The following is a 24,046-nucleotide window of genomic DNA, read 5'->3' on the forward strand; positions in this document are numbered from 1 at the left end:
TGTCCAGACAGCTCACTTGTGCTGTGGTGTTTAGGGAATGAGAGAACACACGCGTGTTCAGCACAGACAAGGTCTTTCTGCTGAGCCGGAAGCAGCAGCACTTGCAGCTATGAAGGGCAACTCCATAAAAAAGTGGCTCACGGGAGTGCATGGGCCAGGCATGCTGCTGACCTTTCTGCTGTTTTCAGCTGTGTTTCTTCCTTAACCTGATTTAAAGTGGACCGGGACAGCTCCCAATGGTCCCAACTGCTTTTACTGTTATCCTTTATGAACCCATCACTCATCCCAAATCTGTAAAACACAAACAAAACCAACAAGCAAATGGCACACACACGAGTTGAACAACCGTTTAAAAATCAGTGGGTGAGAACAAGCTGGGCAGCTAGATTTCTTTCCTTTAAAATCCACATGCCAAAGGCAACAGCACATTTCCCAGTCCCCTGAGAACAAGCTTAAAATGCACAGGTCTTGAACGAAATATTTTGGTGGCTGCTGAATAATTGTACTGAATGGGAGACAGTTTCTATCAACTACACATGAGTGACAGACGCACCAAGGGCTTCAGTGCCACTTTACGTGGATGTCCCTTTTGACCACATCAAGCCATGCCCACGTGGGGAAGGCGAACATCTGGAACGAGAGTCTTTAAAGTCAACAGGTTGTGTTCTTGCCCGTGGGTCAAACGCCTAATGTTGTCCTCTTGTCTTTGTTACTGGCAGTCACCCAGTGACTAAAGTCTTTTTCCCCATGGTCTTGTGGGAGTCCCCTCTCAGCCACTGAGGCACTGACCTGTGCTGGGTCTGTGTGTGTCCTCTCCAAGTTCCTGGACCCCAAGTCTAAAGGGTCAGAGCTCTTGGACAGCCAGGTATTACCCATCAGCTTAGGGTGATGGAGCAGGCTCCAGAAGGGATCCGGATTGTTGCCATGGAAGAAGACAGCCTTGGGCTCCACCACCCTGGGCTCGTCAGTTTCAGGGCTTACGGCCGGTGACGTGCCAAGAAGACCCATTTGAGGATAGAGCGGGTAGGTGTCAGGCTGCGGTGGGGATGGAGAGCTGCTGGGGCTTGTGAGGCCCTGGAGAAGTTGGCTGTTGCTCTGCAGGACCTGCAGGTGGAAGGCTGCCGGCGCAGACTTCTTCCTCCTCGGGGGCACCTTGGGAGCCAGAGACGGGGCCTCTGGAGACGGTAACTCCATAGCACCTGTCATGGGAGGAGCTTCATCGAGTGCTGTCTTGCCACTGCTTGGCTTCCTCTCAATGCCTCTCCCAGGCTGAAATGTTCTTGGTTTGGGAATAGGCGGGACTTGAGGGACTGTCCTCGGAGAAGGGTTCTCAAGGCTGATTTCCTGGGAAGCGACTGGAAAATGGACAGGCAGCTGTTCGAACTGTTCTTCTGGTGACGTGGGCTGAGGAAAGGCAAGGTAAAATGTAAATAAGAAGCCACTATGTAAGGAGTGGGCACCCAGACAACACTCAGGAGGAAACAGAGACGAATGGGGCTCAGCTAAGAGACTGGCAGCCAGTGGAGTGAGCAGAATGAAGAACTGCCATGGGCCAGCATGGGCACTGAATGACTAGATTTAAAACCAGAGCCACAGTGGTTAATTTAAGAAGAAATTGTCTTGTAGCCTGACAAAATGGGGCTATGCGCTTCCCTTTCTCAGTGAGAGCCCTTCTCAAACATTTGTTAAGGCTGCAGGCCTAAGCAGGTAATTAGCATGCACTTAACCACACTGGAGGGGCAAGATGCAGCTGGAAGGACTAAGGGCTCGGCTCTCCCCTTGGATATTTTGTATTTCAATACAGAAGGAGGGAGAACTTCACAGGGGCCCCACTTCTTTAGCTCTGCTTTTAAACTACATGGTGCAAAGTGAAGTTTTGGTACAGATGGGGCTGGGGAGTTAAGGCCAGGGGTCCAGGTCCACTGTCGGCTTTTGTTCTTAAGAAAGAGAAGAAACTAAAAACCCAAGCCTCCTCCACCAGTCTTGTACCAAAATTCCTGTGCAGCCACTGAAAAGACAACCCAGCTCTACTACTGCAGACTGGAAAGACGGGGAGAGTTCATTCTGCAACAAAGTGTAGACAATGGACAGGCAGCACCAGGGCAACGCAGCACAGATGCACAATCCAGAAGACAGAAAGCAAACTCAGTAAGTAGGCACATGCCAGAGTGACCTCTCATACTGGGCACGTTGGAAAAGCAAAAATCACTCTCTGGTGCCCAGACAGGGATTACCGAGTGGCCTGCTCCTAGAACTGAGATCAAACAGAAGATCCAGAAGTATCTACAGGTGTCAGTCTCTGTGCAGCTACTGTCCTGACAAACTCATGTCTCTGCAGCAGTAAGCAAGGCTGAGAAGCTTGTGAGCGAGAGCAGAAAACGATCTGCAAGAAAAGTGGTGAGAAGCTGTCGGGCCTGCGGGAGACCACGCAGGAGACCACGGCCATGTGATTATGCAGGAGACCACGGCCATGTGAACCTGCGGGAGACCACGCAGGAGACCACAGCCATGTGATTATGCAGGAGACCACGGCCATGTGATTATGCGGGAGACCACGGCTGTGCAAGCCTGCAGGAGACCACGGCTATGTGAACCTGCGGGAGACCACGCAGGAGACCACAGCCACGTGAGCCTGTAGAAGACCATGGCCACGTGAGCTTGCAGGACTATGGCTATGTGAACAGAGTAAAACTGCTAATCTAGCAACTGGTTAGGGTTTTTCTGTGTGTGTGTGTGTGTGTGTGTGTGTGTGTGTGTGTGTGTGTGTGTATGTGAGAGAGAGAGAGAGAGAGAGAGAGAGAGAGAGAGAGAGATTGTGGTATATGAACCTCTCCTGGACAGGGAGGACCTTGGATATGTTCATTTACCACTCTCTACCTTATTCCTTCGAGACGGAGTCTTTCACTGAATCTGGAGCTAGGCTGACAGCCATTAAGCCCCAACAATCCTCCTGCCTCTGCCCTTTACATCTCTGGGATTACAGGTACATGTGTGGCTGCATGGTGCTTTTTGTGTGAATGGTGGGATCCGAACTCAGGCCCTCACGCTGGTGTGGCAAGTGCTCTCACCCACTGAGCCATCTTCTCCAGCCCCCATTGGTGCTTATCTAATGCACATAAATCTGTGCGTGTGAAACCACATGCATGTACCACACGCAACAGCAGCATCGGACCACCGGGCAGAAAGAAAGCATCCATAGCCCTTCCCCGTGAAGACTGGGAACATTCAGGATGCAGTCCCTTTTAAGCTGTTCGTAACTGTCACAGTGATAACCTGCAAAGGACAGTCAGGTTCTTGCTCTGCTCAGCTGAGGCTAAGATGCAGCAGGAAGACGAGAGAAAAGCAGTTGCCAAATGAATCATTTTTCCTATAGACATGGCTAAGTCTGGGATGCAGGTGTGGGTAAGGAAACCAAGTCCAGCTTCATTTCTGTTCTTGACATAACTTCTTGTAACAAGTCCTTGAGCAACCTTGGAATGAGTGGCTCATATGTCTTGACTTCTTACCTTTCCTGTCCTCCTCAAAGTTGGTTTCTTGATGGCAGGAACCCTAGGAGCAGGCCGGCGGGGCAGGACTGGGGGCCCCAGGGAAGCCTCTGGCTTAGAAGACCCTTGGTCCCTCAAGGGCACGGCACCTGGGGCTGCTTCTGGGATACCTGAAACATAAAGTCGCTCAGCTCAAGTACAAGGTGATGGAATCTAGTGCACGACCTAACATTTACAGAGTCCATATCTCAGTGCCACATTAATCCAGTGTTTCCTTCCAGCTACAAAGGGGGCTTTAGGGCGAGTCAGGACTAGACAGCCGGGTCTGGCCCCAGATTCACAGTCACCTTCACAGAGGTGGGGCCTGGGACCCACAGGACGTGAAAAAGATTGGCAAGACCCTGATACCATACAGGAAGTGCCAGACGTTTCTCAAGGAAGAGGACCCACAAAGCACTGGAACCTCGACAGGGGCATGAACAAGACAGTGTCACGTCGATGTGGTGGGAAGACTTCAGACCTCAAACCTTGCTAATGTGTGTCGCTAGAGCTGTTTGCTCTTTACGTTTCACTGAGATATAATTCATCCATCTTAATATTTACCCGATTTTAATGGTTTTAATGCATTCATGGCAGTGCCACTATCCAATTCTACAACATTTTTGTTCTGCCAAAAAGAAACCCATTCCTTTCTGTCTCTGTGGATCTACCTGCCACGGACATCATATATACGTGGAGTAACACGGTATGTGATTCCGTGTCTCCACAGACATTGTATACATGTGGAGTAGTGATTCCGCGTCTCCACGGACATCGTGTACACGTGGAGTAACACGGTATGGGATTCCGTGTCTCGCTTCTTTCACTCAGCTTGACATTTCCAGTTTACCCTCGCTGTAATATGTGCCGCTACATTCCCACGACTCCATTGTATGAACGTACTATATTTTTATTCATTTTTCAACCCCCCCCCCGTGCTGTGTAATCCTTCAGCAATGTTCCTCAGGTTTCTAACCCAGGCCCTCTGCCCTCCTTCAGTATGTTGCAAATTTCCAAGTAGGATAAATGCCCTGGATAATCCAATTGGGCAATTATAATATACCCGCATTTCTTTACAAAGGGCATAATCTTTCATCTCCAGAAGAGATTCTGGATTATAGCCCAAAATCAAGGCAGCGATTGTCAGGAGCAGTGACGTGAAAGAGCGGGAGGGAGTCTAGGTAGGATAACAAGGATTACGTGAGGAGACAGCAGCAGAGCATTAGCAGGAGAATTGCGGGAAAGAAGGCCCAGCCTCAAGTGCAGGATTTATTTACACTCGGCCGTGATTTAAAAGGTGGCTTTTGTTTGTTTGCAGCAAGGACATTTACACAATGGTCCTTTGTCACCCAGCTGGCAGAATGAGTTAGTTTTTGCAATTCTAACCTTTTCCTAAATATGTTTACATTAATATAGTTATCATATACAGAGGGGCAGAAGTACTACGCTGCACTTGTAGAGGTCACAAGACAACTCGGGGTGACCAGTTCTCCTTACCCTACGTGAGTCCTGGGGCTGAGTTCAGATAAGCAGGTTCACTGGCCCAACATCAACCTTTGTAAAAGTTTTATTTCTCTCTAAAATACTGCCTAATCATCATTGAATTACTTTCTATATACTTCCTGAATTTTGAGTATGTAATTTTAAAAGAAAAATATATAAAAAAATAAGTAAATATAATACTAATGGCTACTTTCAATTAATATTGCATCAAAAAAGAAGTAAAAAAGAAAAGAGAGGAAGGAAGGAAGGAGAGGAAGGAAGGAAGGAAGAAGGGAGGGAGGGAGGGAGAGAGGGAGGGAAGAAGGGAGGGAGGGAAGGAGGAAGGGAGGGGAAAGAAAGAGAGAGCACAGACTCAGATCTTCTAGGCCACCATCAGTAAGAGGATAAAAAGGGACCTGGCCCTCCAGTTTGGCCAGGGAAGGCGGTTCCCAAGAGATCCTACCTCTGCTAGCTTCCAGGAGACACCGGATGGCTGCTTCTGCCTCCTGAGCATTCGTGGTCTTGATCTGCTTGACGTTGTATGGTTTACTTATTCCAGTTCTAGCTTTGGGCTTGAGGGCAGAATCGGAAAAAGACATGGATTAACAGAGGCAGGACACGAGCCTCTAAGGTGTGCAGTGTTGGGCATCGCCTGTCTGTCTGCGGATCAGATGACGGACACACCCCCTAGGATTAAACCTCATCTCCTAATAGCCTTCTCTACCCACCAAGAAGAGGAACACAATAAAGGTCAGAGTCAAAGACCTTCAGCTCCCAAACAGGGTGATAGCAGGGCCTTAGTAATGTGGCGTTCCACCGCCAAGCAGAGCTGGGGAGCAGTCGTAGGCGGTGCCTTCCACGGTCTGTGAGAGTATGAAAATCCCTCCCAGATTCATGTTTCCCGACAGGATTGTCTTCCTCGTCACTCAGCTCCCGGGTCACCTGAGAGCCACTTTCATTACTGTACGTACATCCTGGAAACCAGTTAACGCCTCAGCCTGCCTGGACTGCCTATGCCAGCCTGGCCCAGCTTGCCAGCCTGTACATCCTCCTGGACACAGCACAACCTTCACTTCCTTGCCACCGACCCTCACCTGCATGTCCATCAGCAGTTCGGGACTCCCCCAGATGAGCCCCCTGCCCCCTCTCACCTTGCAAATTTTCAGAACTGTGTTTTGGCAGGATTCAGGCCCAGAGGGTCTCTAACCTGCCACCAACATGGCGAAACACATCTGACCTTTTCCTGTTCCCTTTGCCGCTAACTGTTCTATAGCTCCAGGCAAAGCTAAGAATCGCAAGGGAGTCAGAGGGGTCTGGAAGTGGGGGGTTTGCTTTGCAGGAACACCGGGGTGACTTATCCCAGCATCTTCTCCTACAGCACAACCACCTAACAGTCCTGGAAAGAAGATGCAACTAAGCGTTAGGGTTTGGGGAATGAGTGATGGGCAGGGCGAGGGTTGTGGAGACAGAGGTACATATTCCTTGAAAAGGCCCTCCACATGATCTTAGGGTGGGGCACCCCTTGACATGCTAACCACTTCCCAGGGAGCCAGAGACTCACTGGTTGCTGAGGTGCTCCTGGAAGAAGCTTCGCAGTCTGCAAGATCGAATACTGCCCATGCGTGCCGGAGGAGATGGAAACATCGGAGGCTGACTTCTTCACCACCAAGCCAGCTGCGGAAAGGACAGGCGGTCAGCTTCGGCGACTTGGTCACATGGTAGCAAGCTACAAGAAGTTGGGAGGGGGCAGCGGCAGAGGCAGACACAGCCACAGTCAGGAGTACAGACTCACAAGCCATACAGAGTGCTCTCAGGCAGGCCCCATAAGACTCTCCAAAGTTTCTCTTTGGGGCTGTGGCCGTGGGTTAGCAGTAGAGTGTTCCCACAGCATAGACGAGGCCCTGGGCTCCACCACGAGAAAAAAAGCAGGTGTTCTGCCTGTGATAGCTTGGCCTGTTGACACAGGCTGTCTTCTCTAGACAGGACTAGAATGCAAATCTAAATCTAATACATAGGAGGTTCTAATCTTACATATAAACCAATTGATTTTTAAGTGGCTTAAGACATTATTATCAGGACCAATTATTTCAAATGTTATTGTTTAACAATGGTTTTTGTGTGTGTGTGTGTGTATGTGTGTGTGTGTAGGTGTGTGCACAAAGCATGTATGTTTGTGTGTGAGGGCACACACATGCCACAGCACATATAAGGACAGGACAGTCTGGGGTATTGATCCTTATCTTCCAACTGGTTTGAGACAGTTTGCACTGCATGCTGCAGGGTAGCTGGGTCTCAAGGTTCTGGGGATTCCCCTACCTCCTCTTCCCATCCTGTGCTAAGAATGCTGGGATTAAAGATGGTGTTTGGAGCACACCAGCTTTTACACAGATTCTTGTGATCTGAGGTCCACAGAGCCCACTGCAGAGGTCATCAGGCTGTGTGACGAGTGTTTTCCCCCACTGAGCCATCTTCCCAGCCCCAGAACATTTGCTTGCTTATTTTTTTTTTAATGTTTGTGGGACAATAAAAGTCCTACAGTTTGCAATTGTTACCTTTTGCTTTTAGCCATTAATGTCTTAGAATATTTACTGACACAGTCAGTGAAATAAAAATAAATGACCAATCAAAAGTGATGACGGTTTTTGGACATAGTGTACGGATACCCATGTCACTAGAAAAACAATGGAAGTGCTTTTGATTGAAACTGTTACTTGTAGGTAGCCAAGTAACTTTCACATCTTGATTCTTCTCTATAATTCTTCAATTTTATTAAAGCTCTAAAATAATATGATTTATAAATTTTATTTATGTAACTCTTGTTATTTTTTGAGACAGTCTCACTAAGGAACCCATACTGGCTGGGACACACTCTCCTCTTGCTGCGGTCTCCCGCCCCGGCACCCTATGAGTATAAGTCCACAAAAGCAAAGATATGCTGCTAGCTCAACCTGGTTACTGCTCTACGTTAGCTTTGGGTGAACCCAATGTGGAAAGGAACGGCTTATAAAAGTCTGTGTTTGACTGCCACAGTTTGGGGTCAAGTAAAACCATAACGGCATGAAACAGAGAGAGGTCAGAAGCAAGCCACAAGACTTCTGCGGTTAAGGCGAGTTTGATAGGAGAAGCATTGTCAGAGGAGCTGGACAATGTAATCTCTCATCCTAAGAGAGCCTGCATCAAGCAGGGCTCATCCCCAGAGCGCCAGAACAGGAGCGAAGGTGGACTGTGGCCTGGGCTAGCAGCATGCATGCTCGGGTCTCTGGGTGAACCAGGGTCCTCAGGAGCAGGTCTGGGCATCTGTCAGGGAAGCAAGCACCTGACGGAAAGGCTAGGAAAATTCCCTCAAAGGGCTGCAGCCATTTCTACAATCACGGTTTCAAATGTAAGGTGTCTGGAAGCCAAAGCCAAGTTCCTGGATGAACAGCTTTGGCACGGCTTTGTTTCGCACACCCTGAGAAACCAGTGACCTCCAACATGGAACATGTCCTAGACTCAGACAGTAAGGTGGCCCGGGAGGGGGAGAGGGGAGCATCAGAAGGGACTCAGCAGGAGTCTAGAGCTGTGTTTTCTGTAGCAGGAGGTGTGTGGTTAATTTCCAGCAGGCATGGTGGCAAGCTCAGAGCAAGCAAAGTCTTACTTGGAGGGGGGGGTCTCTGTGGTGGGTGAGGTGGCCGAGGCCTATTGGGGACGGACAGGGACCTGCTCGGAGAACGGTGGCGAAAATCCCCAACAACTTCCAGGTCCTGCTTTAACTTCACCAGGTCAGCGTCGTCTGGAGGACATGGCAGCTGTGAGAAAGACGGTCTCTTCCCAACGCAAGGTTCAGAAATGGCTCTGTGCACAGAGCACGCCAAAGGAGGTGCCATGGGATACCCAGCTAGACCGGTTCAGACGTGAGAGCCCTCTGCCGGGGGGTGGGGGGGTGGGAGGGTATGCCCAATGCCTGCTTGGAACATTCAGCGAACTCTGGGCCTGGTTTACCAGACTGGAGAAACCCTGGTATGTTTTAATGTGTAGACCCATTTCCTTTTAAAACGACACAGTGAAACCAGAGTTACTAAAATTCACCTCCCTCAATAGGGAAGGGAGCTTAATTCCTCATTCTAAAATGTTTCTACTGATTTGGAAGCTGAGAAGTCTCCCTTGTTTGTTAGCAGGGCAAACAGTGACAAGCTCGTGGATACTAGGAGCTTCAGCTAGCCACTTCCTGAGTGCTGGACGCCATGACTGGCCTGGGACATTCCTCTGAGAAGAACAAGAGAGACGACCAGAGGAGTGCAAAGGTCGCAGATGCTGACCTGTGTCAGTCACTGTCTGTGTCACACTGTCCCACACACCTGGCCAAATCTGAGTCTCTACGGCAGACTCAGCAATTCCAAAGGTTAAAACCAACCAGCTGCGCTAGAGTGGCCAGCTACCGATCAGATCGGGGACCATTATCTAATCCAAGGGACACGAGGGTCTCTGGACCTCTCTTGACAAGGCAACGCCTTAATTCCCTGTCAGCACGCTCTATTTCCAGCCCTAGCTCAAGGATCCTGTGGGCTAGCGCTTCTCTCTAGTTAGGGACAGAGTGACTGACGGTGGGGAGGTGGGGAATTCTGGATGGATCAGTCAACTGAATCTCACACTCGACCATTTAACCCAGGATATGAATTCATCCCCCATGTCCCCCTTTGCTCTCCTTGATTCTAAACTGTATAATATGACATCATATGACTGAAGAAGGACATCAAAGTGTCGAGACTGATTGTGTCTCTTCGGGAGTTTCTGATTATTCGAAAAGTATTGGGGGACAAAGTCACAAATGTCAAATCAGCTTCCAGAGAGATGTGGCCCCTTGTGTACATAAAGGCCACAGAACCAACATCTCTGGGTAGGTGTGTTTCACAAACAAATACCGGTAGAATGGAAGAGCTAGAGGAAACAGGTGTGTGTCACGTGGAGCCTGCCCAGGGCCAAGCTCTGTTACTATACACTGGAGGACCCTCTCCTGGGACCTATGCACTTGACAGCAGACCTTCAAGAGCAAAAGGGGACGCTGCTCCAACCCTACCCTGGGAAAGCGGGGGAGGGGCTACCTTTGTACGTCGGATGTTGCTTCTTTTTAGTCAGTGCTGGAGATTTGCTGGCAGGGGCTGAGGAGCTCATGGTATCGGAAGAGTCGTCGCCACCAAGTTCACCGTCTGAGACCACCGGCTGGCCAAACTCATCCACTAAATAATCGTCGTCGTCTTCAAGAACATCCCCTTTGAGGAAGAACAAATTGCGCAAGAGTCATCAGGGCGCAGCAAGCAGCCCGGCCTTCAACCAGCGGGACTGTCTTGCTGGCTGTCAATCTGATTGGCTTGTGGATGCCTTTGAGAACATGTCTGTGCAGATGCGACCAGAGAGGATGTGAGGGAGGAAGAGCTCGTGCAGATCCCTAGGCCTGGAGGCCCAACCGGAATAGGATGACACTGGTATTTTCTCTCTGCTTCCTGTGCCCTGGGGGAAGGGGAGTAGCCACTCTCACAAGCTCCCATACCACAGTGTTCTTGCCTTGCCGGAGACCCAGATTCAATGGAACCAAAGGCTATTGTCCAGTTAGATATGTGTCAATGTGACACAAGCCGGAGTCATTTGGGAAGAGGGATGTCAGTTGACAACATGCTTCCGGAAGATTGCCTGTAGACAAGTCTGGGGGGGGCATTTTCTTAACTGATGTGGGAGGGCCTGGCCAGGACTCATGGTCCTAGATGTTATAACAAAGGAAGCTGAGCAGGTCCCAGGGAACATGCCCGTAAGGAGCATCCTCCACAGCGTCTGCCTCGAGTTCCTGCCTGACTTCCTTCAGAGATGGACTGCGGCGTGGAGCTGCAAGCTGATACAAATCCTTCCTTTCAAGTTGCTTTCGGTCATGGTTTTATCAAAGTAGTAGGAACCCTAATGAAGACAGCTATGGACCTACGAACTGTGAACCAAAATGCAGAATTCCTCCCTTATAAAGGAATTTGGACACAGTGAAGCCAACGTAACTACCACAAGAATTCTATGAGACTCTTCTGGCAGCCATGGGAGCCAGGTCCCTAGGCCAGCTTCCCACCTCAGTTCACGCCCATTGCTAACAGCCTCTAAGCCTGTTAATACACACGAGGACATCTTGCCCCTTTCCAGTTCCCCGCGTCATCTCCATATGTGAGCACTGGAACACACGCGTGCGAACCACCGCTATTGCACAGATACAATTTCCACACTCCACGTGTCCTCAGTAGCCTTTGTGAGGTAGGGTTTTGGGTGAGGCCCGCCCATCCCTAGAACTCTTGCCTGTTCTTCCTGTCAGGGTCACTCACCTTCTGACTCATAGTCCAGACTTGTGAAGTCAAAGTTCTCCTCCAGCAAGCAGGAGTTGGCGGTGGGAGACACGGGGGCCATGCTGTCGCGCTTCCGAATGAGCTCCTCTCTCAGGCCTTTCAGCCAATCTTTGGTTTTCGGTCGAATCTTCACGGCTCTGCCTTTCACCTGGGAGGCCAGCCAGCGGGAACAGAGAAAAGTCACCAGTTTCCTTAGGTCACAGCTCCTCTCTCCCAAACTGTGCATTCATTACAATTTGCTAAGGAAACCCAGGTGAGCTCAGTACGGCTCACACTCATTTGGTTGGGGTAGAAATTGGACGAACACCTCCGGCTTTTCATTCTGTGCAAATTTAAACCAGGATCACAACAAAATGGAACTAACTGTGAGCTGCACGCCCCAAAACAGTCTCAGGAGAAAGGAGGGAAGCGCTCCCCGTTAGGTGGGAGCGGAAACCCACTGGGAACCCCAGTTTCAGCTTCTGCAAGCGGGACAGGCCAGCTCCAAGACACAAGACCCAGATGGAGAATCCGAGTGGAGACACACTATGGTGCCGACACAGGCAGTGGAAATCAAGGCCATGTAACTATGGGGACGGGCCAGCTCTGCGCCACAGTGTGACTGTGAGACCCTCACCTTCATGCCGTCCACGTCTAGCACGCTGAGAGCCGAGTGGCTGTCTGCGAAAGTCACCAGCATCTGCCCTTGGTTGATCCTGTGATAAGGATTAGCCAGTTAATACTAAGAAATTTAATGTGGCTCTCCCGGACCCCACGGACACCCCAGAACATACATCTGAGGGGTGGATTACCTGACCAGAATAATTGTCCCATAATTCCCCAAAGTCTGCATAAGCTCTGTGCGCAGGTCCTCGGGAAATTCGTTTTTCTCTTCTAGGGTTGGCGACTGGAGGTTCACAACAACGGTGGCATCCAGTGGGCCTTGGACAGAGGACACTTCCTGGAAAACCCTCTCCCGGGCTCCCACGTCCACCTCCTGCACCTCCACCTCCACGATGGCCAGCACGGGCCTGCGTCAGACGGGAAGAGGAAACGGCGGAGAGCGTTGGCCTAGACAGTGTCGCATCCCCCCCACCCAGCTGTTAGCTCATGAACCCGGACTGCCAGCCCTAGGCATTGCACTCTGCTGGAGCACAAGCTCGTGACATGACTAGGTGGCAATCCATGCAGGGAGTCTCAACACATGGTTTCTTTGGGTCTATAGAGCTCATTTCTAAGGAAACATCAGAAATTAGGATAAAGATTCCCACAAAGACTGTTTCCCCTTGACACTGCTAAGGGGAGGGATAAAAGAACCGGGGCCTAACGTGCTGACTCGCTAGCCGACCCAGGACTGCCACTCTCCTCCTCCTTCCTTCCTTTGAAGAACCTTATACAGTCTGGTAGCAACTGCAGGAGAATTAAACCTCCACACACGCACACGCCTGTATCGTCTTATGCTGCCCCCTTCTACCGTTTCTTACAAGGTGTTCCACAAGCTAGCAAATCCCCTCAGAGGCTACCGCCAGACTGTCCTCTCCCTGCCATCTGCCGTCTCCTTCCGTTCTTAGCCCACAGCGGCTGAGGGTAAATGACATCTCGGAGTGTCTAACAACCTGAACCCAAGAAATAAAAACTGTACGGTATTTGCCACAATGCAAATACTGGATGAAAAGTGTCATCTACAGGTGAGTAGGTCAGTCCCATGGCTCTGCTTAGAGTGGACGGTGGCTGCAGATGAGTGGACCAGATCTGTAAGCTGCACAGGACTCCAGCTTGAAAACTAACGGGAAAGCCAGCTGCGCAGTGGAGTGGCTGGGAACACTGAAGATACAACATTGTGCAGGTTGTATCTTTGAAATTTCCATAAATGACATCATTTGTGATATAGAGCAATGACAAAATGCTAACAATTATTACCATTAATTATGGTGGGTGCACAGATCCTGCCCATACACACACACACACACACACACACACACACACACACACACACTCACTGCTTCCAATCCTCACAGGGACGTGTGTCGGGATCCTATGCAGAAGTGGAGCCAATGCTCTCACCAGCCAGGGCCATACCTGTGATCAGATGCTTGCAGCTCCGCACGGCCGTAGTACTTGAGAGTTCCTGGAGACCAGGTGTGTCTGATTCTGGTGTCGCCATCTAGATCACTGTCTAGAAGGTTGAGTTCTCCAGCTGTTCATGAAGTTCCATTCAAGAAGCCAACAGCCAACAGGAGACACAAAACCATATCAATATCTACGAATGGAAGTATGACTGCCTGCAGCAAAGATCTCTGCCCCTAACCACCTTGGCTCAGGCTCCTTTGCTTCCCTAGCCCCCACTCCTTCCCCTTGGGCTTGAACTTTGGCTTGGGATGCTCTGGGGCTGGGGTGAAAACACTATGGCACACTTTCACCCCCACCCCTGCTCATGTCTGAAGCTAAGGACCAGGGTGCAGCAGTCCACCGCCTCTGAGACCTGCAGTCTTTGCACGGTGAGAGACACTGAGGTTCAGAAGCCAGAACTGTCTGGCCCTGCCTCTCAGTACTCCTGGAGCATGCAGATGTTCTCAGACTAACCAGAAAGAAAACATCTCTCTTCTACCTGTGGCTCCAGTTTCCTGGTTTTGAAGTCTCCATAGACCTCTCTCTTGGAAAGTGGAGAGCCTGTTTGTGTTCTAGATTGCAGGCGCTCTAACTTTAATGAGATTCGCCTCCCTTCTAGGCATCAATGACTTCAAAATAAACTTCACAATTAACTAATTAAAAAAATTTAGTCTGGTTCATGTTCCATTTGGAAACGAGGCTTTAAGAGGTAAGAATCTGGTTAAAGCAAATGGGCTTGATAAAGTATCCAAGTGGTGTCAGGAGTGGGGAGAGATAGCCCATGACTTCGCTCTGCTTTCGCCCCAGGATAAAGGGAAGAGGGTGGGTGGGAGCAGCCATGATCTAGAGTCAGAACCAGCATAGAGGTGGCTCAAAGATGGTGACATCCAGAATGATTTGGTATCATGTGGTTGATTCACTGAGAAGAATGTGACTCACACGGCCAGGCCCCCGGGCTGAGTGGCTGGTTCTTCCCCGTGTTAGTTCTCATTGCCCCCTTTTGTCTCAGGCAGACACAGGGCACTCACCTGTCTTATCGTACGGATGTTTCTTCCTCCACCACAGCACCCTATCTGTCCAGGCTGGGGTACGGCACTTGTCACTTGTATCGTAGGCAGCTGATCCAACATCATACTTGTAGGTGGGTCCAAAGTTAATGGTTCCTTCATGAAAGTCTTTAAAAATCTATCCGGAGAAAGAAATCACAAGGCTAACTTCAGAAATTAAAAAAAAAAAGAGGTGCATTCCAAAGTGTTCGCAAAAGTAGTAGAATCTGTATTTGTAAATATGTCTAATATTGGACATAAATGCCTTTTAATAGCTGGACACGCCCACACCATCATGGTACCTCGCTCTTCCCCTGCATCCCTGTCAGTCACCTCTGTCACTCTTGGAGACAGAGAAGGGATCACAGGACAGGGGTCGCTGTGCTCATCTGGGCATTCCAGTGTTCTGGGCTGGAGCAAAGGCTCCCTCACTTGGTGTAGCAGAGAATTAGGTGGAGGCAGAGAAAAGATTAGCAGCGGGATACGGCTCAGGCTCATCTGCATACTTCACAGTTAGAACAAACTTCAAAACGGTGGCTGAGTCTCGTTTTTTTTGGAGGGAGAGATACCATCTCTCTTTCCTGTGCATTAAAGCGGCCGCATTCTCGAAGACAAAGGGCACACTCACATACTGGCTGCCAAGAGATCGGGACTTTGAAAGTAGGCAATGGTCTTAGCCGGAGAGGCTAAGCTATGGGCACCTGGAAGCTGGCTGCTCTAGCTCTAAAGAGCTGAAGACAAGTCTATAGCCCAGTGGTCCTCATCCTTCCTAACGCTGCTACCCTTGAACACAGTTCCTCATGCTGTGGGGACCCCCAAGCATGAAAGTTTTTTATTGATACTTCATAACTGTGATTTTGCTACTGTTCTGTGACCTTCAAGGGGGTATTGACCCACAGGTTAAAAACCACTTCTGTACCCGAACCTGGGTCATTTATGCCATGCCTTTGGTGACCTTAGAAACATGGTTCATGGTTTAGCACATGTGCACTCTGTGAGGGAGAACGCCGACAAGGGACAACACCAAACATTATGAGCGGAGTCCAAAGTGTCACACTGTAGTTTCTGATACCAGAAGCAAAACATCCCTACAAAGACCGCAAGTGCATAAATCGATGAGTGCATTTGGCTCAGGTAGACCACGCACACCAGTGTTCAACACCTCCAACACAGTGGTCCCTCTGACGTGTCAAAGGGGACACGAGAAGACAACCATGACCCAGGCTGAGCACAGACCCTCTCTGGGGAGCCTCAGAGGAGCTGACTCCATCTGTTTAAAAGCACAGGACATTGTGCATTAGAGGTCAGGAAAGTGGGTACCCCTCACTCCTCCCACTGTGAGGCAGCCTCTTAGCTTTAGCAAGATACAGGGACCCTGTGTGTGACCAGCCAGGGCCTAATTGTGTTCAGCAGGCTGTGTGACTGTACTGTCCTGCTTTTCTCACTTCAGAAAACCCCGTGTGTTTTCTACACCATCAGAGCCTGCGCTAAGGCCACTCACATTTTAACATGGGAGTACCTGCATTTGGTAGACGATACTTGGCACCGTTACAGTTACGGAAAAGACCTTAAAGGTACAACTTACTTTCCCACTTGACTTCTGTAGCTGTAACTGATCAAATTCCATAAGTTTCTTCCAGTCCTGGCGTTTGACAAAATAGAAGACTTCTTCGTAGGTAAGGTCGATGCGGTAGTTGAAATCGCCACACCAAAACACATAATCATGGGAAAAGACGTTTCGCCCCTAAGTTGTAAAGAACATTGCCAAGTATGAGGCAGGTGGGGGAGGGGAAAGGAACAAGTCTTGGGGCATTTCTCCTAAAATGTTAAGTTTTTAACAGAGTGTCTCATTTTTACCTAACCCTATAAACTTTCCAAGAAACCTTTACATAATTTGCTTCTCTATTTTAATTATTTTTTGAGTTAGTGCCCCCATGCAGCCCAGGATACGTAGCCAAGGTAACAGGAGTGCACCTCCACACCCAGGTGTACACCGTGCAGGATGAACAGGAGCTGTATCCTCAGCCCGGCTTTTCTATCTTATACAACAGTGCTCTTGAGCGGTCCAGACAAAGTCTCAAACCACTCGAAAAGCACTATACCAACAGCCACTCTGTCCCTGCGCTCCTCCTATGTCTGAATCTTGAGAGGTGTTTCCCAGATGCTCAGCATGAAGGAACCGCCTGCAGTACTGTAGACTTCTACGTCACTCCCCTGCCTCCCATGCTGCCCAGCAGGAGCCAATCACCTCCAGCCAGTCCTTCCAGAGCTCCTCCCAGCACAACGACAGTAGCTGTGACACATGGACCAGCACGGCTGCTGTGATGTAGGGCTCTGCTCCAAGTGAACCCTATCCTTACAGAGCACACGCAGCAGACACTAAGGTGACCCCTCCCTCTGTGTGTGAATTGTGTAACTCACGGAAAGACGCAAGGCTAGTACATGATATAGCTGAAATTTGAACCTGGGTCTACTTAGCTCGGAAGCCAGCTCTCCCCCTACTATGGTATTCAGATTTCTCCATTCACACTGATGGTACGGACAAATTAAGATGGCCCTGACCAAGCCACGCATTTTTCTGTGGCAGCGGAAATGCTTTCCACGCTGCTGACTGATGTAGCCACTGGCCAAAGGCCAGTACAGGCCAAGTATTTTGAACACAGCCAAACGTGGTGGTTTGAATAAGAATGGCCCCCATAGGCTCCTAAAATTGAATGCTTAGGGTGTGGCACTATTTGAAAAGATTAGGAGGTGTGGCCTTACTGGAGTGGGTGTGGCCTTGTAGAGGGAAATATGTCACTGGGGGTGGGCCCAGTGTCACTCTGTTGCTGCTGTTTGTGGATCTGCATGTACCATGTCGGCCTGCATTCTCCCATACTCCCTGCCGTGCTGGTAACAGACTAAGCCTCTGAAACCATAAGCAAGCCCCAATTAAACATTTTCTTCTAAAAGAGCTGCCGAGGTCATGGTGTCTCTCACAGCAACAGAAGACTGACTAAGGCAAAATGCAAGTGATTTTAAATTGATTTAAATTTCAATAGCTACCTGTGGTCAGTAGCTATTGTAATCCACACAACCAGTACAGAGAACTAGTTTATAAGTTCATCAACTTTTCTTTCTACAGGAGGAAGAGGAGGAGGAGGGAGGAGGAAGAGGAGGAGGAGAGGAAGGAGGGGGGAGGAGGGGGGAGGGAGGAGGAGGGAGGAGGAGGGAGGGGGAGGGGGGGGGGAGGAGGAGGGTGGAGGAGGAGGGGGGAGGAGGGAGGATGGAGGAGGAGGAGGGAGGAGGAGGAGGAGAAAGACCATATAGAAAAACTTTCAATTATTGGAATGCATCCAGAGTATACTGTTTCAAAGTTCCCATTTTCAAGTAAGAAAGAGCGAATTGCACACAAATCAAAATTTCCCTAACTTATTTCTTCTTTAACTTGAGAAATAAAAACAACAGCGAGGAACTGGATACTTATAAATGGAACCAGAACTTTTGCTGTGCACCGATTCCTTGGGAAGGCCAGTCTTAAAGGCCCTGTTCTCTCAGGGAACTGATCTGTCCAACAGAAGAATTCCAGGAAGCTGGAGGGATCTGTGGCAAGGACATCTAAGTCATACCTTTCTGTCTAGCAAGTGGAGCCCACACATCAGGCTGAGGTGCTGGGGGTATCATCTTTATGTGGGAAAGAGAACACTAAAACCTAAATTTGAAAATAAATAGATTTCCGTTGACTTCAGCATGGAAATCTCTAGGTTGTCACTAGAGGGCAGTGTGGTATGTATTACTGGAGACCTCAGGGCAGATAGGTTGGGGGACTAAGGCTTTTCAGTCAGGATTGGCCAGTTTGGAAACGGCCAGTGTGTGTGTGTGTGTGTGTGTGTGTGTGTGTGTGTGTATCAGAAGAAAATAAAATCCACACTACCACCACGAAAAGGAAGCCATACTACTTGAATTCAAATGTTCTTCACATGACCACACTGATTTTCTTCCATCATCTGAATTGAAACACTCCAAAGTGCACCCAAGAAAAGCTAGGTCGCCCAAGGACTTCTAGAAAGATGAGGTAGGAGGTGACAGGACACTAGAGGACTCAGTCCCTCTTCCGAGAATGACATCATACCTCCCCTCCCCCATGGTGGAGATTCTCATGGGGGTGATGGGGGTGAGGGTGGGGCTCCTCTTAGCAGTCTAGAAAGCCACATGAGGCAGAACTGAGCCGGCTGGCCCAGCACAGCCACCCACTGCACAGCCAACCAGTGCACAACCAGCGCACAGCCAACCAGTGCACAGCCAACCAGTGCACAGCCAACCAGCGCACAAGGAACCAGCGCACAACCAGTGCACAGCCAACCAGTGCACAGCCAGTGCACAGCCAACCAGTGTACAACCAGCACACAGCCAACCAGTGCACAGCCAACCAGCACACAGCTAACCACTGCACAGTCAACCACTGCACAGTCAACCACTGCACGGTCAACCACTGCACGGTCAACCACTGCACAGTCAACCAGTGCACAGCCAACCAGTGCACAGCCAACCAGTGCGCAACCAGCACACAGCCAACCCACATGCCACTCACCGCGGGGAACGAGAGCTTGTGAGTGATCTCCCTGTAGTCTTCATTCCTCTCCTTCACCTGCGACTGCCCGGCCGTCAGGTGGCTGCAGATGAAGCAGAAGCTGGTGCTGTGGAACTGGAAGCGGATGCCCACGGCGCCCTTATTCCCCGCCTTTCCCCCCATGCCAGTCTTCACGGTGTCAATGGCCACATCCCTGTAATACAAAAATATCACACATTGTGGGCTGTGGGAAGATATGAGCCTATGAGATCACAGGGAAGGGCCTGTAGCTGAGAGACTGGAGATCAACATGACTGCGGTCAACAGTCCTCACTGCTGAGCACAGCCTGAGTGAGAGGCATCTCTGTCAGGTAAGAAGGGTCTGTCAGGTCCTCCACCAGTATCCTGTGAGGCTACCGACATAAACTCCTGTGTCTGCCCCATTCTCTCCCCAGCAGAAGCAGCGAGCGTGTGGTGGGTTCAAAGAAAATGGTCTCCAAAGGGAATGGCACTACTAGGAGTTGTGGCCTTGTTGGAGGAAGTGTGTCACTGTGGAGGAGGACTTTGAGGTCTCTTTGTCTCAAGCTTCCCTCAGTGTGACAGTCAGTCAACTTCCTGTTGCCTGCAAGAAGTACTCTCAGCTCCAGCACCACACTGCCTCCACGCCACCATGTTCCCTGCTCCCCTGTCATAATGGACTGAGCCTCTGAAACTGGAAGAGAGCCACCCCCAGTTAAATGTTCCCTTTATAAGAGTGGCTGTGGTCATGGTCTCTTCACAGCAATAGGAAACCCTAACCAGGACACAAGGTGTCTCCCTGCTGTGCCTCCCATATCCCTCAGCTCTCGTGATGGACAACTTTGAGAACCAGGAAACAGGCCTAAAGCTGACCTAAGAGTTGGTCTCATAATGCCCTTGTCCAAAAGCACTGGGGAAGCTCATCAGTGTGGTGTGGGAAGTCTTTCTGTATATGTATTTATTTTTATTGGTTAATGAATAAAGCTGTTTTAGTCAGTGGCTTAGCAGAATAGAGCAAGGTGGGAATTCCAAGCAGACAGAGAAGGAAAGAAGGCAGAGTCAAAGAGAAGCCATATAGCCGCTGTAGGAGACAGATGCCAGATAGTAGACCACAACCACATGGTGATACACAGATTAATAGAAATGGATTAATTTAAGATATAAGAGCTATCAATACACTTAAATGACTGGCCAAGCAGTGTTTTAATTAATACAGTTTCTGTGATTATTTTGAGTCTGGGTGGCCAGGAACGAACAAGCAGTCTCTGTCAACATCAGTGTGTAGGGCCCCAAGACCAGATGGTCAGTTACTTCATGTTTCTGTGAGCAGGCCACAGTTGGAGACTGCTGTTAAACCTGTGACTTGGGAGACAAGCTGGGGGTGATAACCCGCCCAAGGGTTGGGTCAAACAGCCACGAGGCCAAAGGGCAGGAAACTGAGGGCAAGGTGGGAAGTCTTCAGGCAGGTTAGGAACATCTGCCATTCCTCCACCTCACCTCTCCCTAGGACTTATTGCGAACCTTTACCCAGACTTCTACTAAACTTGGGACGTGACCAGGCTGTCCCAGAACCACAGTGGCAGGGGTGGGGTCTTGAACGTGTTTCTAAGGTAATAGAAGACAATGAATGCAGAGGCTGAGGGCCACCATAGGGCATTCAAGTGGCCCTCCCTAGAAGGAGGAGGTGCTTGGCCAGGTCTCAGGATACTCACTAGCAATTAGTCACCCTCAGGCCACCAGCAAGACCATGTGGCAACAGGAGAGGATGAGAAAGCCAGAAAAAGGCGAACTCCAGTGTCTAAGTACACACACCGTCTCCTAGAAATACCCATTTCCTGAGGTTAACCGTTCCTCACACTTACAAAGCTGTCACCTTAGAGAGGTGATGACGAGGTAAATGGATTCCACCTAGAATTCTACAGAGACAACTCACTGGAGATTCCCGGAGCAGTCCGCTCAGCACTTGCTCAGAGCATTCCTGAATGGGAAAAGTGAGTGAGACACCCGCTCCTCGCCCTGCCTGAGCTTGCTTGATATCGGTCCTGACTCCTCCTAGGAGGCCAGTTTCCTGAGTTAGGATTTTCCCCTGGTGGCTTTTTAATTGCCAGACAATATTCAATTCAAGCCTATTTTTTCCCTCAGGAGACTCACTGTGTGTATTGAGAATAAAGGCAAGTCCTGTTTCCTGCTGGAGTCGGAGGAAGGGGGAATGGGAGGAAGTCACAGAACAAAACTCAGACTCACGAGCGTCCTCAGATGCTCATAAACTACGTGCTCTTACCTGATGAATGGGACATGGTAGGGGCGTACAAAGATATAAAGACAGACGCCCACCAGCTGCGCCGAGGTCAGGAGGATGTACCTATGGGAGCGGGAGATGGCTTTCTGCAGCTGCTCGCTCCACATCTTCCTGTTGGTGGTGCTGAGAATGCAAAGAAGTTGGAGATGCCTCAGGCTGCTGGTGGGAAGCACCCGTCTCCCACTGCCCACCCTGTGACTTTCTACAGGTTTGATTTCACGCTGCCTGTACCAGCAACACGAGTGCCAGTCATCAATCCCTCCCACGAACTTCAACATGTTTTTGCTTTATTTTTGAGTTTTTGGTGGTAGTGAGGATTGAGCCTAGGGCATTGTGCATGCCAGGCCAGGAAACTACTACTGAGCAACAGCAACCCCTTTTTCACTTTCTGAGACAGTAACTCATTAACGAGCCCAGGCTGGACTTGAACTCACTCTGTAGCCCAGGCAGGCCTGGATCTTGCTTCTGCCTCAGCCTCCTGAGTAGCTGGTGTGACAGGTCTGCGACACCAGGCCCAGTTCTGATTGTATCTCACACACCACAGTGGCTCCCCAGGTCCCTGACACCCAAGCTCAATAAGGATCTTCTGCTAAGACCACCCAGAGCCTGCTTTATTCATTTTAAAAGCTCCTTCAGGGATGAGGAGATGGCCCAGTGGGTAAAAGAACTTGCCACCAAACCTGACAACCCAAGTTCAAGCTCCAAGACCCACAAAGTGGAAGGAGAGATCAGTTCCCATAAGTCATCTATGACCTCCACATGGTGCTGTGATGCACTGGTATGTGCGTAGACACACACATAATAAATATGTACAATCTTAAAAATTAAAGAGTTCCTTGAAATAAGACAGTCACTTAGGGAGGGTGAATGTCTGGTTGACTTTATAGTAAGTCTTGATCCAGTAGTTTGGAGTCTCCCCCTTTCTGCCTGGCGTGAAGAGGGGGCACTTCTTAGCAACCACCACAGGGCCCTAATCCTCCTCACTTCTTCCCAGGCAATCTCCTTGAAATGCTCCCTGCCCCCAAGACAGCATGACTCAACCATAACACAACACCCAGGCTGGAACACTTCACAAAAGACACACACCAGTGCCTCCTTCTGTTTGTTCAGTCAGGAGGAAAAGAGGACCAGAGCCTCCATCAGCCAGTGTGTGCAGGGAAGAGAGGACCAGAGCCTCCATCAGCCAGTGTGTGCAGGGAAGAGAGGACAGAGCCTCCATCAGCCAGTGTGTGCAGGGAAGAGAGGACCAGAACCTCCATCAGCCAGTGTGTGCAGGGAAGAGAGGACCAGAGCCCCCATCAGCCAGTGTGTACAGGGAATGTAGCCAGGAGGACCCAGACAGTCAGAGCCATGGGCTGCTGGCCCAGAAACAGGCTGGCTCTAGGGATACCTGGAGCCCTGATCCTGGCAAGGCATCTGGTCTAGAGATACCTTGCTTTTCCTGCCTGGCCCCTTACCTGGCATTGACAATATTTCCCGCACTCAGCTCCACCATCTCTTCAAACCCCACAGCAAATATGTCAGCTGGGCTGCCATCACCTGGGGAGTAAGGCAAGAGAGCAAAGAAATCAGAACTGCCAGATCTTGTGTTCCTGTTTCACAGAGTCTTTTTCCTTCTGCGTGCCCGTGCCTGCTCATTGCTGGAACCCACTGTACCTGGCCACTCACAGGGCTCCAGGCACCAAAGCCTGCCCTCACTTCCCTCCTGTGCTGATAGCTCACGCCACTTCTGCCCTTCCCTGTATTCAGCCTGGAGCAGCCTGTGAACCTCTCTGAACCTCTGGCTCTCCCTCTACAAAGGGGCAGCAACTGCCATGTCACCAGGTAATGTAGCATTTAAACTGGACACCGTGAGTGAAACAGTTGGTTCAGTCTGGTCCCTCAAAAGAACAGTGCCCTCTCAGCCTTCCTGGTGACAAGTCTCTCTAGCCAGTGACCAGGGACAACAACATTCCTATTTATTTTGTGGCTCCCCAGTGTTTTTCAGGTTGACCTGGGGGTGGCTGCCCAGGAGACACTGCCCAGGAGACGCCTGGCTGCGGAGCACAGTGAGCCTGGAGCTGCCCCTCCTTTCTACAAAGGAGGCCACTGCTTCACAGAATCCCTGCGGCCGTTTACGGGACCCCCCCCCCCCCAGGCACTTCTCCAGACAGATGTGTGCCCGAGCCATCAAGAGCAGACAGTGTTCCAAATGCAGGAGGTGATGTGGCTCCTGCCAGGGAGGAAGGAGCCTCTGCAGAGAAAATCCAGCCAGCTCTCCGTGTTCTTCTCTGCTGGGCACATGGTACCGTAGCTGAATGGGCTGAAAGCATAGAGCTGCTTCTTCTGCTCTTTAAATACCAGCTTTTCTTTCTGAGCTAGTCGGCAACAGTAAGGTCAAAATGCACCTTTATCCTGAGCCTGGTGGGTTTCTAGGGATCTTAAAGCCATCTTCCCCCTAATATCGCTGCCAGACTGTCATTGGGGTCTGGCTTAACCACACCCTATTATCCAGGCAGAAGGAGGGGGCCATTATGGCATGGCAGTACTGGGCTACCTCTGGTGTCATTCAGACGATACTAACACAAACCACCACAGATAAGGTGACCCTGAACTGTAGACCTTGACCCTTTCCTTTCCTGAGGTGAGGGTTACATGGGTATGTGACAAGAGAGGCCACCTGTATTAAACCATGAGTCACTTATCAC

General features: G+C 50.1%; 1 protein-coding gene across 2 annotated transcripts in view; it reads right to left on the reverse strand.

Annotated features, from left to right (window-relative positions):
• Nucleotides 1–333: 333 nt before the first annotated feature.
• The window catches only part of Synj2 (synaptojanin 2), a 94,048-nt gene continuing 70,335 nt past the window's right edge, over nucleotides 334–24,046 (reverse strand). Inside the window, exons 13-27 of one of the 2 annotated variants that reach the window (XM_038338793.2) lie at nucleotides 22,817–22,898; nucleotides 21,342–21,482; nucleotides 19,064–19,256; nucleotides 16,079–16,237; nucleotides 14,476–14,632; nucleotides 13,418–13,535; nucleotides 12,151–12,369; nucleotides 11,976–12,054; nucleotides 11,339–11,507; nucleotides 10,088–10,255; nucleotides 8,644–8,778; nucleotides 6,568–6,680; nucleotides 5,470–5,578; nucleotides 3,507–3,655; nucleotides 334–1,404 (exon numbers count right to left, since the gene is read on the reverse strand). In XM_038338793.2, the coding sequence (XP_038194721.1) occupies nucleotides 679–1,404; nucleotides 3,507–3,655; nucleotides 5,470–5,578; nucleotides 6,568–6,680; nucleotides 8,644–8,778; nucleotides 10,088–10,255; nucleotides 11,339–11,507; nucleotides 11,976–12,054; nucleotides 12,151–12,369; nucleotides 13,418–13,535; nucleotides 14,476–14,632; nucleotides 16,079–16,237; nucleotides 19,064–19,256; nucleotides 21,342–21,482; nucleotides 22,817–22,898 (2,717 nt within the window). In that variant the 3' untranslated portion in view covers nucleotides 334–678. The remainder of the gene's footprint in view (nucleotides 1,405–3,506; nucleotides 3,656–5,469; nucleotides 5,579–6,567; nucleotides 6,681–8,643; nucleotides 8,779–10,087; nucleotides 10,256–11,338; nucleotides 11,508–11,975; nucleotides 12,055–12,150; nucleotides 12,370–13,417; nucleotides 13,536–14,475; nucleotides 14,633–16,078; nucleotides 16,238–19,063; nucleotides 19,257–21,341; nucleotides 21,483–22,816; nucleotides 22,899–24,046) is intronic. The other variant, XM_038338794.2, reaches the window with a different exon arrangement.

Source organism: Arvicola amphibius, chromosome 8 (assembly GCF_903992535.2).
Source record: "Arvicola amphibius chromosome 8, mArvAmp1.2, whole genome shotgun sequence".
In the NCBI taxonomy this organism is placed as follows: Eukaryota; Metazoa; Chordata; class Mammalia; order Rodentia; family Cricetidae; genus Arvicola; species Arvicola amphibius.